The 20,228-nt window shown below is 37.1% G+C and overlaps 2 protein-coding genes across 2 annotated transcripts; both read left to right on the top strand.

Annotated features, from left to right (window-relative positions):
- The first annotated feature begins 2,178 nt into the window (after nt 1-2,178).
- pnkd (PNKD metallo-beta-lactamase domain containing) lies at nt 2,179-10,293 on the top strand. The gene is made up of 9 exons (XM_053497835.1): nt 2,179-2,342; nt 4,176-4,291; nt 6,533-6,645; nt 6,900-6,958; nt 7,203-7,295; nt 7,423-7,589; nt 8,324-8,410; nt 8,606-8,721; nt 8,931-10,293. Exons 1-9 carry the CDS (start codon nt 2,179-2,181, stop codon nt 9,102-9,104), a joined length of 1,089 nt encoding a protein of 362 aa, XP_053353810.1. The 3' UTR covers nt 9,105-10,293.
- A 1,368-nt stretch (nt 10,294-11,661) lies between these two features.
- On the top strand, nt 11,662-19,189 carry catip (ciliogenesis associated TTC17 interacting protein). The gene is made up of 9 exons (XM_053499167.1): nt 11,662-11,855; nt 13,202-13,387; nt 13,928-13,983; nt 14,174-14,260; nt 14,412-14,579; nt 16,586-16,710; nt 16,849-16,925; nt 17,021-17,109; nt 17,636-19,189. The coding sequence occupies exons 1-9, from the start codon at nt 11,777-11,779 to the stop codon at nt 17,840-17,842; spliced, it is 1,074 nt and encodes a 357-aa protein (XP_053355142.1). The 5' UTR covers nt 11,662-11,776; the 3' UTR covers nt 17,843-19,189.
- Nucleotides 19,190-20,228: the final 1,039 nt, after the last annotated feature.

Raw genomic sequence — 20,228 nt, 5'->3', positions numbered from 1 at the left:
TTGATTTATGATTCTAATAAGTTCCTGAAATTTAATCCTAGTAAATATGCTCTGTCTTAGATCAGTCAGGATCACTACTTTTATTTTAAGAATGTGAAATGTCAGAATAATAGTAAAGAAATATTTTTTCAGCTTTTACTCCTTTTATGATATCCTAGTGGATCGAAGTTTACATATACTTAGTATTCGGCAGCATTGCCTTTAACTGGGTTGACTTTCACAAGTTTCTTACAATAAGTTTGCTGGAATTATGACCCATTCCTTCTGATAGAACTGGTGTAACAAAAACAGGTTTGTTGATCTTGCTTGCACACACTTTCTCATTTCTGCCCACAAATTATCATTGGGTTGAGGTCGGGTCTTTGTGATGGCCACTCCAATACCTCGACTTTGCTGTCCTTAAACCATTTTGCCACAAAGTTGGAAGTATGCTTAAGCTCATTATTCATTTAGAAGACTCATTTGTGACCAAGCTTTAATTTCATGGGTGATGTCATGAGATGTTTCTTCAATAAATTCACATAATGTTGGTTCCTCAAGATGCCATGTATTATGTGAAGTGCACCAATCCCCCTTCCAGTTTTGGAGTTGCTCTGACCCAGTCCTCTAGCCGTCACAATTTGTCCCTTGTCAAAGTCACTTAAATCCTTATGGATAGATACTAAATATTAGGCAGGTGGGCATAATATCATGGCTGATCAGTGTATATATTACATTTATATTTTTAGCAATTTTTTTGGTCTTACATCCGCTTTATGGCAGCTGGTTTCTGAAAGCTACAAAACAAATTTTGCTGTATTACTACAATGACAAAGTCTTTATAATAATGAACACAGGTGTACAGTACTTTTCAGTAGAACTTGAGCACTATGTTGGCTATTTTAATATATTCAAGAGGATTATAATGCAGAACCTAGATGTCTAATTTACCTAACCTTATATCTAATAATCTATACCTGTAGTAGGACTGAACTGGAGTTCATAAGGGAGCTATTGCATTTAATTTATTGTTAGCTTTGTGTAATATGTCAGGTAGAACACCATCCTGAGCTACCAAGCTTCATCACACTTTGTCTACCAAATGAAGGGATGGACGTTACACTCCAAATGACATTGTGCTTTTTACATAAGTGAACTGCGTTATAGCATGGATGGCATTGTGGCTTAGTGATTAGCACTGACGCCTTGCACCTCCAGGGAGTTCAGGTTCAATTCCTGTCTTGGGTCTGTATGCATGGAGTTTACATGTTTTCTCAAGGTTTCCTACGGGTATTTCGGTTTCCTCCCGCAGTCAACACATGCAGATTAGGCTAATTGGCATTCCCAAATTGCCTGTAGTGTGTGAGTGTGTGTGTGCCCTGTGATGGATTGGCACTCTGTTCAGGGTGTACCCTAAGTCTATTGGAATAGGCTCCAGGCCCGCTGTGACCCTGTATAGGATAAAGCGGTATAGACGATAAGTGAGTGAGTGATTACTACAATGAAAATAAAGACTCTTAATATTTTACTGCCACACACTGCATGACCACACAGGTGTACTGTAGAACAGTTTTCAGTAGAATTTAATGCACTATGCTGGCTATTTTGATATATTTTATCTGTAAGATTATAATGCAGACACGATGTCTAATTTACCTGAGCACTCACTCATCGTCTATACCATTTAATCCTGTATTCAGGGTTGCGGGGGGCCAGGAGACTATCGCAGGGCACACACATACACACACTGGGGGCAATTTGGGAACGGCAATTAGCCTAATCTGCATGTCTTTTGATGGTGGGAGGAAACCAGAGTATCCGAAGGGAACGCACCACGCATGAGGAAAACATGCACACATAGGCAAGATCAAACTTAGCGGTGCAGGGCAACAGTGCTAACCACTAAGCCACTGAGCCACTTGTATCTTACCCTGCATTGAATAATCTATGTCTGTAGTAGAACTGAACTGAAGTTTATAAATGAGTTATTGTACATTAGTTTTAATATTATTATTATTATTTTTTTTAAATCGGTGTTGTGTTTGTGGTAGAACAGCATTCAACTAAAAAAAGAAAAAAAAAAGGATTATGGTTTGTGCACAAGTGAACTGAGTAACAGCGCGTGCTCTACTGCTCACTATGTAGTGAGACTTTAGTGTACTTCCGCACAGTGACGTAAGCGAGGCCACGCCCATTATCATGGCGCTTCCGGACTGGACTGTGTGTTTACTTGGTGTTGCTGCCTCGGTTTGTGGAGGTTTTTGCATTTACCGCCTGCTCAGAAGTCCTGCGAGAAGTTCATGGAAGAGAGGTGTTGTTGCGGATTTGATGGCTCGCACGGAGAAACCGCTGTTCTGGATAGCGTGAGTCTGTCTATGTGATGTTTAATTCATTGGCTAATTTTTATTTTTTGTGTGTCACGATTTCTCTCCTCAATAGTAAGAATTCAGGGCGAGTTGCTTTTTTTTCAAATGTTTTAACTATCCTTTGTGTAAATGTTTCGTTATATTATAGCTTTCGTGCGCGCTGGTGTTCGTGGTTTCATTCCTGTGAGCAGTGTTTCCAGAGACAGGCGTGATTTAGTTCACAGCTCACTGCACATCCTTTGTGTTTTAACTCACAGTCGTGCAGGGAGATTTAAGGGTTGATTAGTTTCAGGGGAGAGAGCTCGTACAAACTGGTGATAAAATAAAAATCATAATTAAAAATCAATCATTAAAATGTCTGCACAAGAGCCTTTGGCTGTCCTTGTTAGATTTACAGGTAGATTTATCTAATCTTATCTTATCTAATCTTAATTCTGATCTCAACAAATCACAACAAATGTATAATCATTTTAACAGCAGAACAATAATTAAATATTTTTATCCAGGTAAATCATTTTTATGACATGCTAAATCCACCCAAAAATGTGCTTCAAAATTATTTTTATATTTAAAAAAAACATACAACAAACTGGAGGTTTATCCGGCAGCTCCGCCTACATACATCTCTGTTTTGAGTGCAAAGGAAAGAACAGAATGCGTGGGATATAATGAATTCCCATCGTGTGCATTTTGATTAGCAATGCCTTATTCCACCTAATGTTGATCAGGTGGTAATCAAACGAATTTACAGTGAGCAACACCTGTGATGGAACTACCTGTTGAAACACCAGGCAAATTGAATTTGTGTTTTATATCTTAGACTAATGGGTAACCTGTGGCCCCGCCCAAGTGCAGATCCTGATGTCTGCATGCTACCTTACTCCTCATGCTAATCCAATGTTTCGGCAGCCTGTTGTATTTGCTGAGTGGGTCGCAGCCTTGTCCAATGTTTGTGAAAGTCTAAAATGTCTAAAGTCCGGTACATTGAATGTGTGTGGGGGTGCGGGTGAAAAGAGTCGGCCTCACCGGTTTAACTGAATCGGTCCGGGATCACAATGGTAGGAAATGGCTGTCCTACAAAGCTGCTCTGATGGTGAATAATCTTAATTTTGGAAAATCCTCAAGACAGTGTTCACAGCCCGAAACAGTTCTGAGACAAAATTATGTCCATTCAAGTGCGCTTATGAACGAATCCGATTTACAATTGTTCTCTCGGAACAAAATTGTTCATAAGTCGGAGACTTACTGAATGTATATATATATATATATAGATATGTAGACACACACACACACACATATATAGATATATAGATATGTGTGTGTGTGTGTACATAATGTGTACATTACTATTATTTATTATCCTTTTTTTTTGCCAGCATTTTAGAACGTGTCTTAAAAGTGTACTTGGAGCACCAAACTATTTCAGTCAAATACGTTTTATATGTCAGCAATATATTCATTTTCTACAATACCTTTAAAGTGTCAAAATGTATGTTTATGTTGTATCTCATGTTTACACACAAATCAAGGAAGGTAAAAAAATGATATAATATAAGACAAGTACCCATAAGCTTATGATGATAATGTAAAAAGTACTGGAAGTTACTGGTACAACTAGTAATGTACAGTAGCAAGGGGCAATTTGTTTAAAAAAATGGAGTATTTTTATTTCCGTTCCTACCTTGCCTTTTTAATGACTTTGGTATTCATAGCAAACATAATCTGCATTTCCCAAACTGTTAGCTACTACAGAAAATTTTTAACAACAGTTTTACTAGAAGAATTTTTAACACAGCATTATAGTCATAAAGGTTTGTTTTTTCTCTCCAGTTATTCTCTATACACACGGACCAAACTTGGCTACATGTTCTACAAACGCCAGATGAGAAAAGCAAGAGAGAAATATCCGACTGGCCACTCGAGAACTGAGCCTACAATAATTAACGGTGAGGAGTAGCATCTGTGGCGGCCCATAATTTTCTCAAACTTAATCTCTCTTTCTACTCTACCAGTTAAAGTTTAGAAACACCTTCTTATTCCACTCTCTTGATTTTTTTTTTTTAGATTCCCTGATTTTCTTTCTATATTGTAAAATTATGCTGAAGGCTTCCATAATGTACAATAATCTCCTCTGATCAGTTGATATTGAGTTGTGTCTCCTACTTATGATTTGTTTAGCCTCTAATCTGAGGTGCTGTTTGTTAATTGGTGATTTTTAAGGCTTGTAACTCTAAATGAACTTCTCCTCTGCAGCAGAGGTACGTGGTCTTCATGAGAGCCAGTTTCATCATGATGGGTTTTGGAAATGCACTTGACAATACTGTTCTTACAAGAACTGTTCCAGAACAGCTGACTTTCATGTGCTAAAATAATGGTTTCCTGTTTGTTACTTAATTACCTAATTACATCTGTGTTATTTTATAGTTAATGTCTAGTATAGTAGTATTGTTCTAGAATATAAACATTTATAAAATGAAAAAAAAACAAAAAACATTGACTTAGAAGGTGTGTTCAGACTTTTGACCAGGATAGATAGAAAGATAGATAGATAGATAGATACTGTAGATGGATAGATTGGTTAATTGATTTTGGAAAGATAGCATTTCTTGGCATATGGGGTTTGACAAAAGTGTGGCATTTAGAAATAATGGCTATTTATTAATTTATAGTCATATACACACACATTTTGGGGTTCATAAATGATGGAACAATTGGCTGTCAGATGCATGGACAGATGTGGCCCTCATTACTCTGTGACTATTGAAGCAGATAAAAAGTATACAGCTCGTTTTGAATGTTACATTTGGTAGCTGTTCACGTGAAAAAAAACAGTGGCCAATACGTCATGTTTGGAACATATTTAAAAAGAAGGACTTAAGTGGCACGCTCAGCATCAGCAAAATGCCTGGAAGACAACAAAGGCAACTAAAGTGGATGACTGCAGAATTCTTTCCATGTTGAAGAAGAACCCTTTCGCAACATCTAGCAAAGTCATTATTACCCTTTAGGAGGTAGGCCTGCCATTTTCAACGGCTACAGTTAAGAGACAGCTTTATGAAGTAAAGGTGCAAACCACTAGTAACTGTAAAGAACAGAAAGGCCACATTAGACTTTACCAGATTCTTTGGACTGATGAAACAATTTCATGATCCAAACCATACCACACCATCTGTCAGACATGGTGGAGGCGGTTTTATGACTTAAGCATACAGAGTATGACTGCCAATGGAACCAGGTCACTAGTATTTATTGATGACCTAACTGCTGACAAAAGTAGCAGGATGAATTCGGATGTGTGTAGGGCTATACTTTTTGCTCAGATTTAGCCATGTGCTGCAAAACAGATGGATAATGACCCTAAACATACAGTAAAAGCTCCCTAAGCATTTATCAAGACAAAGAAGTGGGATATTTTTGGCTGACCAAGTCAGTCAATCTGAATAGCATGCTTTTCATTTACTAAAGGCAGAAAGCCCAAAAACAAGGGACAGCTGAAGGGAGCTGCAATTAAGGCCTGACAAAACATCTCGAGGGAGGAATGACTCAGCATTTGGTCATGTCCATTGGTTCCAGATTTCAGGCAGTCGTTGACCGCCAAGGATTTTCATCAAGTATTAAAGGCAGCCTTTAAGTTTGTAATTATATTAGTTTGTTCCATTATTTAGGAGCCCCCAAAATAATGATGTATATGAAAATTGCTGTAATTTCAGAATAGTTTATGCCACACTTTTGTCAAACCTCTTAAATTAGGACAATTAAGTCTTGACTTCATTCACATTATGAGTTTTTCATATCAAATTTAATGTGGTGGTAGAGGCCAAATAACAAAATCTTATTTTGTTTCTTGTGCTCTTCAATTATTTTTAATTAAATTTAATGTTATTGAATGTCCAAGACAGGTAGTTTCCTGACATTATTTACATTACAGCAGAAATCAACTGTTTCCTCATCAGCCCCTTTTTTTTTTCTTTATTAAGTTTAGAAAGAAGTTAGAGAAAGCTTTACCAAATCAACTATTAATGTATTCTCTTTGACAACACCTTTTTAATCCTTTTTTTTCTTATGCTAAGATTACGAGGAGAGTTTGTCATCCAAATCCATGCTAATTGGTTACCAAGGAAACTGTGTATTAGAACGAGAACATTCGTATATTATTTTGATAATATAAGATCCTTTTGTTATCCTAGGTATCAAGATCATTCCATTACCCATCCTGTCTGACAACTACAGCTATGTGATTATAGACAAAGAATCTGATCTTGCCGTGGTAGTGGACCCTGCTGATCCTCTGTCTGTCCAGGTAACTGAAACTCGGTTTGGAATTAAGGTCGCCCGATTTCTCACAATGGTTTTCCTGGTTGATTCAATTCATATGCTTTAATTTTAGTGTTTGGAAGTCCATAATGAAATCACTTTCTCCTTACTTTATTGTAAGCCTGATTAAGTCTTATGGTTTTTCTTTTAAACATTTTTTGATACTCTTTAATGTAGCATAGGCACATAGATGATTTTTTTTATCAGAATTTTGTGATCTGCTGTTTTAAATCCACCCAGAGCTGTCTGGAAGAGGAAGGGGTGACTTTAGAAGCTATTCTTTGCACACACAAACACTGGTGAGTAAAGAAAGGAACCGCTGTCCTTGTATCTGTTTACACAGTGTAGTTTTTAAGTCGCCTTCTAATCTTGGCCATGATAAGCCAATTCAAGGTTGAGGAAATAAATACACATTTCATCTGGCCTTGATGTGCATGTAATACAGTTATGTGGAATGTTAACTGAGGATCTCTCTTACACGCTTACATTTTATATGTGCATGATTAGCTTATGTAAACACCCTGTCGCATGTTTATTTGTCAGGGACCACAGTGGAGGAAACAGAGCTCTGAAAAGGCACCACAGCTCATGTAGGGTGTACGGAAATGCTATGGATAACATCCCTGGTCTTACACAGTAAGTGCATTTCACCAGTGGACTCTGACATTCAGCCTCATACTACTGCTTTAATGATCACCACCAAATTTATAGCGGGCATTAACAATTTATAATGGGCATTAACAATTTTTCCTAAATTGCCTAGCCCTCTGTCAGATAAAGATGTCATAGACGTTGGGACACGGATGCAGTTTAGGGCTTTCTACACCCCTGGCCATACTGTGGGTCACATGATCTACCTCCTGGATGGCAGAACGTTCGGAGGTCCCAGCAGCCTCTTCTCTGGGGACTTGCTCTTCCTCTCAGGATGTGGTAAGTCTGAGGATGTCCAAATACAAACACCCTTGTATTTGGATATACCAAATGGGCCTCATTTATCAACCCTTTAGTACAGTTACATGTAAATATTTATGTAGGCTTAATCTCATTTGGTGACATTCACAAAATTCCACAAAAGGCAAAACACAGAGCTGAAAATGACAAAATTCAAGCAGGACCTGCACTGAATATTCCAGTCATTCCACATACCCTTGCAGCACTTCTCCTACCACCGATACACGCTTACTGACAGCATTTCTGTTGTACTAGTCCTAGTTTGTCGTCTTATTTTTATATATTTTTTTAATCTGAAATGACTATTTTAGAAATAGTTGCATTAAATTACCAGGTGCCTTTAAAACAAACAAACTTAATCTAAAAGCATAATGTGTATATAAAATAGCCTTAACTCACTCCAGTTATAGAGGTTAACATGAGAAGGTCTTTTTAATTAATTGGGGGAGTATCAAACACGTTTTTGGACAAACAAGATTTTTAAAAATATAAAATTTTTGTGTAAATGTCAACAGAGATAGATTTTTACAGATAGATACAGTTGGGGCATATGTATACAGCATATGCATGTTTTTTGTATTTAGCCATCATATTGGAGTTTTTGGTTACTAGTAGATTGCATGCTTAGAGTTAGAATGCGATGTAGAATTGCTAAAGTTTTAAGCCAGTGTTGAGCCATGAGTGTTATTAAATTATTCGTTTCCTTTTTTTAGGGCGAATGTTTGAAGGCACTGCTTCAACAATGTTATCATCGCTGGACACGGTTGGCACACTGAACAACGACACTCTGCTATGGCCTGGTAAGGCACTTATATTATATACATAAAACATTTTTACTTTCCTGGTGATCTGTCCTAAGTGTTGATGACAATGGACTATGTAGTGTCCAGGTTATACCTGACCCCTAAGATAGCTGTAAAGGGGCAAGAGAAAATTGCTGTGATGTAATTTATATTGCAAAGCTAAGATCTTGATTCTTGATTTTATTTTTTTAGGCCATGAGTATGCTGAAGATAACCTGCTGTTTGCTGCAGTGGTGGAGCCTGGTAATGTGGTGCGTGAACAGAAGTTACAATGGGTCTTGCAGCAACGAGGTCAACGATTGTGCACAGTAAGAATCTTTTCCAGTTCTTTTAGCTCGACTCCTATTGTCTCTATTTTTATTTAATGCATAAGTATAAATATGTATGTACGTGCACATGTTGGATATACATTGTATTCAATATGTGCTTTATGTGCCCTGTGTAGTTTAAGGAATGGAAATCCTTGCCTTCTGTGTTATCATGTAAAATATAATTACTCATGCTTCCCTCATGATAGAGCCCATCTACTCTGGAAGAAGAGAAGCAGTATAATCCGTTTTTGAGGAGTCATGCTGTGGCTCTTCACCAAGCTCTGGGCCTGCAGCAGGACCAGGATGAGGACTGGACCGCGTATAGGGCCAGAGTCTTGGAGGAGCTACGCAGACGAAAGGACATTTACAAGGGCCGATAGACGCTGAGATGGGTGACCAGATTTGGAAAAGAAACCAATATAAATCCATTCCAATCATACCTGTTGTATTTCTTCCTCAGAGTGGTATTGATCCATAAGGAGATATCGCACAAATAAAGACTGTGAAGATTGTAAAGCTGCAAGCTTGTACACTGATAATAAGCTATATATGGGCATTATTGGGATACAGTTGATTGAGCACTGTGGCTGAGATGACTGTATCAGAGTTTTAGACTTCGAGTGGTTTCTATTCTAATCTAGAATAGTTTATTTAAAACATGTAAATATGAATAGCTCTGCACAGTACACAACATTTTTATTAATGTTTCCATATGAACTGATTTGTATAACTACTAGGAACTTTGTATTGTGTAAATCTGTGTATAACCTAGCTTCACAGGCTATTTCATTAGGAATACCTAAAATATATTGCCACTTTGTCTGTATACACTGGAGTTGCACCATTTGATAAAAAAACAACAACACACACACACACACACACAGTGATTATTTTACACATATTGGATTGTGATTTAAGATGTGCTATTTAATTATTAAATGTTCCATTTTGCATTAAAATGTATTTATCTAGGCTAACACCAAATAATTGGACGAATATTAATAAGAGAATGTTAGCCAATATTTATTTGTAAGTACACTATGTGTATATCACTTATAATAAATTACAGCCTTTTGCGATTGAACAATTGCTCAGTTCCATATTGCAGTTTACATTTTTTATATGATTTAAAGTGCAGACATCAAACCAACAAGAGATACCAATACAGAACAGTGGTAAATCGTTCTTTACACAGCGGGTACATGACCAACGTTACAAAATTTAAAAGTAGGTGTAAATGAATTTAAGGAGATTTTAAATTAAAGGAAGGTCTCGAGTGTCAGCATGTTGTAACAGTAAAATGATTCGTCATGCAGAAGTCCACAAGATTGAAGTCTGTTGTCGTACCATGGTGCACAGAATGAATTGCACAAAAATAAATTAGGTACAATAAGAAACTTTACAGCCAAAGGTATGTGAACCTGACTAACAGATATATTTGTATAAGAGCTTGATGGATATTCCATTCCAAATCTATGGGGGTTTGTTATAGAAACACATTTCAGGAAACTACTAAGGCAGTTTTTGTGTTGATGTTACTTGCAGAGACAGTTTGGAATTTTGTTGAGAGTGATGCAATAAAAGTTAGACAATGTTCACATGGTTTAGTATTTAGCAGCCCTGGTCTGTGAGTTTCACCATAAGAGGTCCTATAGTTAACCAGAACAGATCTAGAAATCAGAAACCAACAGAGCTATGTTTAAAGTCACTGAACTTACAATAATTCAGGCCTACCAATCTTACTGTCAGTGATTAATTATGGCTGTGTGCTTGACTTTATATCCTTGTTAGCAATTCCTGTATTCGGACTGGTCAAGCAGTTTTTAGCTTAGGATAATTATCTTACCAATCATTGACCAGGAGTGCAAATGAATTTTGGCTGGAAATTATCATTTGTTAGGTTGGATGAGGACATTCAGTGTTGTAAAATCAGTGGTAAGATAAGCTCTTACAGTACCTTACTGCTGACAACTCAGGAGTTTGAAATGAGAGCTTATCAGGGCGGACTAAGGATCTTACCACTAACAGTCGAATCGATAAAATAAAATGAACACTTCTTTTGAGTTAAAAATGCTTGGACATGTTTTTGCTGTATTTCTTCACATATTTTTCACTATTTAGTGTACAATAACATCTCCAAAGTGCACCTATTGAGTAGGTTTTGATTGGAGTCCTATTGTTCAGTGCAAACCTAACCTGGAACTGTAGCCATGGTAAAAGTAAACAAATGTAATATATATATATATATATAGATGAATATTAGATGGAATGATTTCCTGATTTTTTTTTTATATCTCTACTATGTACTTGAAAGGTGTGACTTTGAAACGAAACATACATTTTCTTTTAATAATAGTTGGGATCAAGTCATTTATACAAGATGCAGAATAGGGCTCTCAAAAGCTACACACAAACCTTTACTATCAAGAGAAAGTTCACCACAGTGTTCATCATGTAACCTTTCTGTCCATCAAACATATATTATTTAACTGTAATTATTTTACTCCTGTGAGGAACTTGTTTTATTCTGTTGACACATTTAAAAATGTAATGTAATTAAAAATGTAAATCCAAATTTTGTTCTTAGACAAAATTAATTTAGTTTTAATATTGAATGACAAAAACCGACTCTGGCCACGAATATAGCTGTAGACGTGGACATGGCGTTAAAATAAGAAATGAAAAGGAAGGTGTGGTAACAGCATTAATTTGGCTATACCGTATAATGAACCAATGTACTGGTTAATGGTTTACCGTAATAATATTATAATTTACTTATGAATGCATGAAAGCAACATGGTCTATAGTCAAACTCGCTGTTGTGTATTATTGTGTCGTTATCCTCTGAGCAATTACAACCAGACTTACGGTAAACTACGTGTTTGCTTTACTGTTGCCATGGATACCAAGGGCTCGAGCGAGTTTGGAAAATGAGCGCAACATCTTTGCAACTTCACGCATCTTGCTAACTTTTATTACCATGTGTGCTTAACCAGATACCGGTATTTTGGAATGTTAATGCCGTTTTGGATTCGTGATTAAACTGAAAGATATGAATGAAACTACAGGGCCGCTTGAAATGACAGAAATAAAAGCCTCGAATGAAGCATTAGAGTTTCTTTCCAGCATCGGTAAGTGACATTATCTTGATTATTTGACCCCGGAATCCTGTTTAAACTTATAGAATTTTCTTTGTATTCTTAATCAGAGCTGTCTGTTCTGCCTGATCTGGAATCAGTGATTGTTAGTACTAGTCTGCACTGGTTACCATCTGGTTATGACAGAAATCACTCTAATCATCCTAATTAGGTGCAGATTTCTCCACTGTGAGATGAATGGACCTTAATAATACTAATAAATAACTTAAATATTGTCTATTCATATCAGATTTGTGTTTGTAGCTACATTTGTACATTTGGCAAAGAAATTAAGTTATCCAAGCAAGTTTGGCCCTAAGCTCAGTTACAAAGTGGAGGGTCAGGAGGGGCATTTGGCGTAAAACCTGTGTCCACTATGATGACCCCTCAATGGGAGCAGTCGAAAGACAAGCAAGAATTTCGGATTTTGAGGCGGCGTGATGACTTAGTGGTTAGCACTGTTACCTTGCACTGTTGCCTTCCAGTTTCCGGGTTCAATCCCCACCTCGTGTCTTTGTGCATGTAGTTTGCATGTTCTCCCTGTGCTTGGTGGGTTTCCTCCCACAGTACAGACATAGAGATTAGAATAATTGGCTTACCCAAATTCCAGGGTAAACCCTGCCTTGTGCCCTAAGTCTTCCGGAATAGGCTTCAGGCCTCTGTGACCCTGTTTATAGGATAAAGCAGTATAGACGATGCAGCAAAATATTTCTAGAAAATATTTGGGGTTCTTAGTTGTGCTTCCAACTTTGTGGCAGAAGGCCCACATATTTGCTGGTAACATCGTTTAACTTAAGGTTTAAGTCAACTTTGCATCTCATTAAAATGTTATTTTCCTCAATGCTATATGGCCATTGGTGTTTCCAAATTGCCCATATTGTATGATTGATTTTGTGCTTGTGCAATAGGTTGGCCTTAGGATAGGCTCCAGATCCTTTCTTACCCTGCACAGGAGAAACAATGTACGTAGATTATGGATTAATGAATGGTTTTGGCATGGCATGTTATATACTCCATACTCCATTGTTTCAATTCTATTTGCCAAGTGTTAGATAGATAGATCATGTAAATTAAAATTCAACCGCTTCAGTTTATTTGGCTTACACATGTTTTTGTGGCAAGGATTTAGGAGCACTGAAGGGATGGGCTATATTTGCTTGGGTTTTGAGTTTCAGGAACAGCTAATTTCCATAACCCTGGTACTAGATTGTAAATGTTGTGAGTGCTTACATTTATATTAAACAGTTAAATCCTCTAAGCAGGCATGCAATACAAGCACAAAAAATGTGCTTATTTTGATCAGAATGTCTAAATAATATTCAAATTATTACGTCTTTCAGGACCTAAACATGTAGATCAGTGCCTGTTTGTGGACTCCATGGTGACGGTTTCAGAAACTGGAAAAGAGCTAGGAGAGTTCTGTGTTAGTGTACAGAAGGCCAGCTACAATGACGAACCTTGTTATTTGGTACACGCTAATAGCCATGGAGCAATCGACAACATCCCGTGCGGCACTTCTATTACGGGTAATAGAACCATCTTCATTGAACATGAGCTTCTTCCCACAGGCGATAAGGTCTCTCAACCACAACACCATATAGAACTAATACAATGTTTCTAACATCCATGGACATTATGGACACATTCATGCACACCTACACTTACATATTCATGTTTACATTCTGGACCATTGCACACCCTCTTTCTTTCACCAAATTTAACATTTTTTCAAATGTTCTAGTGTACAGTACATTCTATTTTTATGTACAGTATATTTTAATTTTTATTTCTATTTTTATCCTAATTAAATTATTGTTTTTAATATTTTTCTATCTAATTTCTTTAATTCATATTTATTTCTTATTATAAGCTTTAATTCTCTTTTTAAGGTCACCGGGCGGTCGTATAAGCATTTCACTGCATATCATACTGTGTATGACTGTGTATGTGACAAATAAAATTTGAATTGGAACATGGTTGTACAAATTACAAGCAGCTGAGTTATTTTATCATTCAATGCAAATTGATTTACTGTAACTAAGTGTACTTGTACCTATCACTGACAGCTTATGTATCCAGTAACCTTGACACACTCGAGGAGAATCATGATGAGTATATGAAGGTATTATCTATCTATCTATCTATCTATCTATCTATCTATCTATCTATCTATCTATCTATCTATCCATCTACTACATTTATGCATCATATAATTTCATATGTTTATAAATTCACATATTTATAAATTATAGATCCTAGAAAATATTTAGACATTTTTTTTACTATGCATTGTTGTGTTTAAAATGCTGCAGCTACAGGAACACACGCTGGACAAGAAGGTACACATAATGAGGCAAGGCAGTCATCTAGTGGTGAACAGAATCATTACAGAGAAAGAGGTAAGAAAACTGGTTTTACTTTCTCTGTCCTACGTAAATACATTGTACAATGTATTTGCATGAGGCCTGAGCAAAACCATACAGTATGATTTGATAGTATTAGAAAACATCAATCAGTTAACTGTTTTTGTTCTTTCCTGCTTTCTTGTAGGAAGTAAAGAAGCAAGCATTTACATTCCCTCTGAATTCTCTACAAGGGTTTGTGTCTGAGGCCTCCAACCTCCTTATCCTACGCATTCTGGCTCAACAGAAGAAAGTTCCAAAAAATTTGACATTCCTTTCATTTGATGCTGATACCCAGATTGGCATATCAACATATGTATGTATTATTTTTTACTGCCTTTTTCATGAAAGAATATGATGTGAGAATATTATATTTTTACATTTTCACATTTTGCTGGCATACAACTTAGAACTAAAATATAATCATTCATAAAGAATAGCTCTGTGAAGTGTTCAGTTTACATATATTTCTCCTATGAACAGTTTCTTCCAGCAAAGCTGTACGTCTCTCCAACTACAGGTGTCTTGTATTTCTAGTATTAAGGTCATTATCCTGGTTCTTGTACACAACACTTTATTAGTATATTATTGTAAATCCACATGTCCATTATGATAGACATGTACTCATGTTAAGCTTGCACAGTTGCACAACTGTTTTAAATAAACAGCTGCCAAACTGGACATTCCACATGAGGGGCGATACGGAAGAATGGTGAAGTGTAAAAAAATCCCACTTGGAGGTCCAAATAACTTACCGTTGTCCTCTAAAGTATAATATATATTTACCCTTAGCCTCTCTCTCTCTCTCTCTCTCTCGCTTCCTCTTCTCTTTCTCTCTCTCTCTCTCTCTCACTTCCTCCTCTCTTTCTCGCCTTCTCTTTTTCTCTCTCTCTTTCTCTTGCTTCCTCTTCTCTCTCGCTTCCTCTTCTAGTTCTCTCTCTCTCGCTTCCTCCTCTCTCTCTCTCTCTCTCTCTCTCTCGCTTCCTCTCTCTCTCTCACTCGCTTCCTCCTCTCTCTCTCTCTCTCTCTCTCGCTTCCTCTCTCTCTCTCACTCGCTTCCTCCTCTCTCTCTCTCTCTCTCGCTTTCTCTTCCCTCTCTCTCTCTCGCTTCCTCTTCCCTCTCTCTCTCTCTCTCGCTTCCTCTTCTCCTTCTCTTCCTCTTCTCTTTCCATCTCTTTGTCTCGCTTCCTCTTCTCTCTCTCTCTCTCTCTCTTAGTTGTTGGACAATGAAACTAAAACACCTGGTTTTAGACCACAATAATTGATTAGTATCAATTACTCCTTACAGCATCAATTTGTCTTGGGGATGACAGATACAAGTCTGGCTCAGTGGCCAAAGGGATTTTGATCCATTCTTCTTGCAGTATAGTGGCCAGGTCACTATGTGATGTTGGTGGAGGTAAACGTTTCCTGACTCGCTTCTCAAGTTCAAGTTCAAGTAGGCTTTATTGTCACTTCAACCATATACAGTTAGTACACAGTGAACCGAAGCAACGTTCCTCCAGGACCAAGGTGCTACATGCAACATAAATTTACAACATAAATTAACAGAACAACTAAACTAGCTAACCCAGAGGCCTAGTTAGCTGGCTAGCGGAGACAAGCCAGATTGACCTGACAACATAAATTAACAACATTTTGCAAAAAACCCCAACGTGGCTCAATAGTATTTATATCTGGTGACTGTTCAGGCCATGGGAGATGTTCAACTTCACTTTCATGTTCATCAAACCACTCTGTCACCAGTCTTGCTGTGTGTATTGGTGCATTATCATCCTGATACATGGCACTGCCTTCAGGACACAAGGTTTGAACCACTGGGTACACATGGTCCTCCAGAATGGTTCGGTAGTCCTTGGCTGTGTGCGCCTATTTAGCACAAGTATTGGGCCTAGGGAATGTCTTGATATTGCAGCCCAAACCATTGCACCCCCATGCCTACTGTGGGCATGCAACAGTCTGGGTGATACGCTTCTTTGGGGCTTCTCCACACCCTAACTCTCCGGGATGTGGGAAAGACAGTGAAAGTGGACTCATCAGAGAACAATACATGTTTCACATTGTCTACAGCCCAAGATTTTCGCTGCTGGCACTATTGAAACTGACGTTTGCCATTGGCACAAGTGACCAAAGGTTTGGCTATAGCAGCCTGGCCATGTACATTGACCGTGTGGAGCTGTTTGGTTTTAGCTGTGGTTTTATGTTTTTTAGATACAATCCAGGGTATCTAGGATTAGTTTGTTAAAGCAATCTATGTCTTAATTGTCTACTCTTATAATTGACTTGAGTAAGAAATAAAAAAACAGTTTAACCCTAATTTAGAGGGAGCTGGAGGTCAAGAACCAATTGATTGGCAAAGAGATGGTGGAGGTGTTTGGCATTGAGAGGACTGTCTCATCAGCGGAAAAACTCCCCGCAACCTGGCACTGCTACTTCCTGCCCGATGGGTAGGACCTCTTCTTCTTTCCTGATCAAGGAAAAAAACCCTGATTCTGTTTAGTCAGTTAAACCGTTACTGTTTAGTGTGGCTGGTCACATAAAAGAGTCATGATACTTGTGTTATCAGTGTTTTTTCTTTTTACTAGGCATTTAGCCAGCAGAGTGCAGGTGGGCTCATTAGTAACCATGAACCTCCTGCAGCTACCTCCTGTAGTCAGTGAAGGTCTGTATATTGTTCCATTTTTTCCAATAATTATACATTATATATGACAGGAATAAAAAAACTAAACAAAACTGGTTTTGTTTGTTTGTTTGCAGATGAGGGAAAAAGCAAGTCATTGTGTGAGAAGAAGCCGTTGGTGTGGGAAAAAGACATTGAGCTGTATTCAAAGTTTCTTGACAGAAAGGTAGATATCCATGATCTCACATCCCCCCCCCGCCACCCCCGTAAGCAGTCCCATAAGACTCAGTAGCATTTAATAGCATGCTAATTAGCAAGTCATAAGTCAACTTATCATCAGTGTCATGAACATTATTCTAACTAACATTTTGGATACTGATATTTGCCTTTGGAGCAAGTACTGCTCATCAAGTCTATATTTATGTTTCACCGTCATCACATCAGGTATACTGCACTTAGGTGACTGGGATTTCCCCAAAAGGGAATCGCTGGGGAAGTCGGAGAGTTAAGTTTAGAAAGAGTATTCGAAGCTTAAATTTAAAGGCATTTCTGTTGTCGGTAATGGGTAAAAGAATAACGTAAAAAAAAAAAAGTCTTCATGAACAGATTATAAAAACTGTGCAGAATATATTAAAACTGTGTCAGAGGCTATCCAGCAGAGGAGAATAGCACTATCCCAAAAAATAGTAACCGATTTGCATGTTAAGAACACAGGATAATTATTTTTACTCCTTTTAATCTTTTCATTGCAGGAAGAGCTGAAGGCTGATCACTCCTCCTATGTTAGACAGCACCCTGAGCTTAAAGCTCTACTGGCTGACTTCCTACAAATGCTGTTGTTGAGAAAGCCTCAGGATGTTTTCTCTTTTGCCCGCGACTTCTTTATTCCTTTTGACTTGCAGTTCCCACCAGACTGCACTTTTAACTCATCACAAAAAGTTAACAACTGCACAACATAACAAATGCTGCATTGTTCACTTCGAACATAGCAGGTGATAGAAGGCCCTTCCTTCCTTCCTAGAAAGGGTTGTTCAACCAATGTTACAGTTTCTGGTTATGAGAAATCATTATCATACAAGATATGACTTATCACTATTATTGGTCTCACACAGTTAATTTCTTTGTTTTTAACTTTCATCTTGGCTATACTAGTAAGTAGTAAGTAATTAATTTTGTTTAAAAAAAATACAAACATTTTGTAACCCTAACCTTAACCCAATTTTATTTCAACCCCCTTTAGCTTTGATTATGCTTATGCTCCCAGAACCACACTTCGACAGTTTAAGTACTAAAATATGCCCGTGCAAAAACAGTCTTGGTTTCTTCCCTCACAAAGTGCTGCTAAGCCTAGACTCAGATGAGTCACAAAGACCACATGACCGTTTTTCATTGCTACCATGTCTAATGTTTATGCTGACTTTTTTTCTGATTAGCATCACCAACAAGTGTTTTTTGTCTTGTGAGTTCTTGTCAAATTTTGTGTTTGAGAATTTTTCATTTTTTACTATCAAATATAACTGTTCTTTCTTTTGTCAATTTTTTATGATTTAACTTTACCAAAAGTGATTAAGGTTTAAATATTTGTCACATGTAGCTACTGTACCTTTTTTCCTGACCACATTACTTCTGACAGTCCACTACTATTCTTTCAGGTTTTAATAATGTAACATACATGTTTTATCCCATTCCATGTTCAGTGTTTTCTTTGCTTAATGCAGGCTTATAGAATATGCTGAGCATTATTTATTTACACAACCTTCAATCGTGGTCCAGCCGTTTGACTTGAACAAGCAGCATTCAAGAGAGCTTGTATTTAGACCAGTGTTTGGCAACCTTAAACACTCAAAGAGCCATTTTGACCCGTTTCACACAGAAAAGAATAATAATAATAATAATTATTATTATTAATATTAAAATAGAATTTTTTTCTTGCATGCAACAAAGACATTTAGAACTCAGGAAAAAACCGTAGGAAGATTTCTTTCAAATAAAATACTCAGTGTGTATTTGAGGAGTCCTCGTATTTTTGAAATAAAAAGCCGAACTTAAATAGTCCACCTGCAGCAAACCAAAAGTGCCGTCTGTTTCTTTGTGTCGTCATCATCTTTATCGCGTGCGCGTGAGCATGCAGTCAGCTGTCAATATAAATAAAATCGGGGGTCGAAAAGCTCGATAAATCGCGTGACTGTGTTATGTTCTAAAATGCCCCCTGCCAGTGATTGCCCCCCACGGATTTCTATCAAACATTAGGCTATATGATAACATAAATTCATAGGTTTATGATATTACTATTATAACGATCTCTAGGCACGTGACAGCCGCCGAGACCATTAATAGAAATTCGAATATGTTCATTTTGTGGCAATACAAAAATGTTTACACTAAATAAATATTGTTTATAATGAAAAATTACACGGAACGGTTTTTTATTTTAGAATAAGCAATATAAAAATATGCATGTTGTATATGCTTTTTTTAATTTACAACATGTATTTTATTTTATATTGCTTATTTTATAATCAAATTCGTTTGGTGTAATTTGTAAATCATAAACCTATGAATTTATATCCTAATATAATATTTGAAATGATGTAGGGGGGGAACCAATCCGTGGCAGGGGGCATTTTAGCGCATATCACCCCGGCAGGTGCGGCACACATCGGATGTACGCATATTTTAAGCGACAAAATATTAAACACGGTTTATTTTAAACGTTACAAGATCGCCATCATTCAAAAAAAAAAATTACGTATAAAAAATTAATTTAAATTAATAATTCATTATTTATTTCAAAAGCCACAGGTAGCAGAGGGATGAAAGAACAAACACGTGGCTCCAGAACCGCGGGGCGCCGGCCGAACCCCTGATTTAGACTAACAACTGTGGTACATTTCGCTGTTTATATCACTCAATTTGCCTGTATCTACTACAAAAGATTCCATTTTTTTTTTACATTAAAACCTTTACTACACTTACTCTAGGCTGTCAGTAAGTCTTTAAAGCGCAGTGAAAAACTATTTGATCTTTCCAGTTTTTAAATTATTATTATTATTTTAATTATTATTATTTATCACTTAAATGATTAAGGTCATCAACCAAATTTTCAATATTACACAAAGATAACCTGAGTAAATTCAGAATGCAGTTTTTAAATTATGATTTCATTTATTAAGTGGGAAAAGCTCTCCAAACCTACCTAACCCTATGTGAAAAAGTAATTACCCCTGAACTTGGTGACTGGGTGTGCCACCCTTGGTGAAAAGAACCGCAATCAAGCGTTTGTAAAAACATGAAACTGTATATTTATTCAGCCACAGTAAAGTGTTTTCGAGCTAGAATGGCCTG

Source organism: Clarias gariepinus, chromosome 6 (genome assembly GCF_024256425.1).
Source record: "Clarias gariepinus isolate MV-2021 ecotype Netherlands chromosome 6, CGAR_prim_01v2, whole genome shotgun sequence".
NCBI lineage: Eukaryota > Metazoa > Chordata > Actinopteri > Siluriformes > Clariidae > Clarias > Clarias gariepinus.
This window is presented reverse-complemented; position numbering and strand designations above follow the sequence as displayed.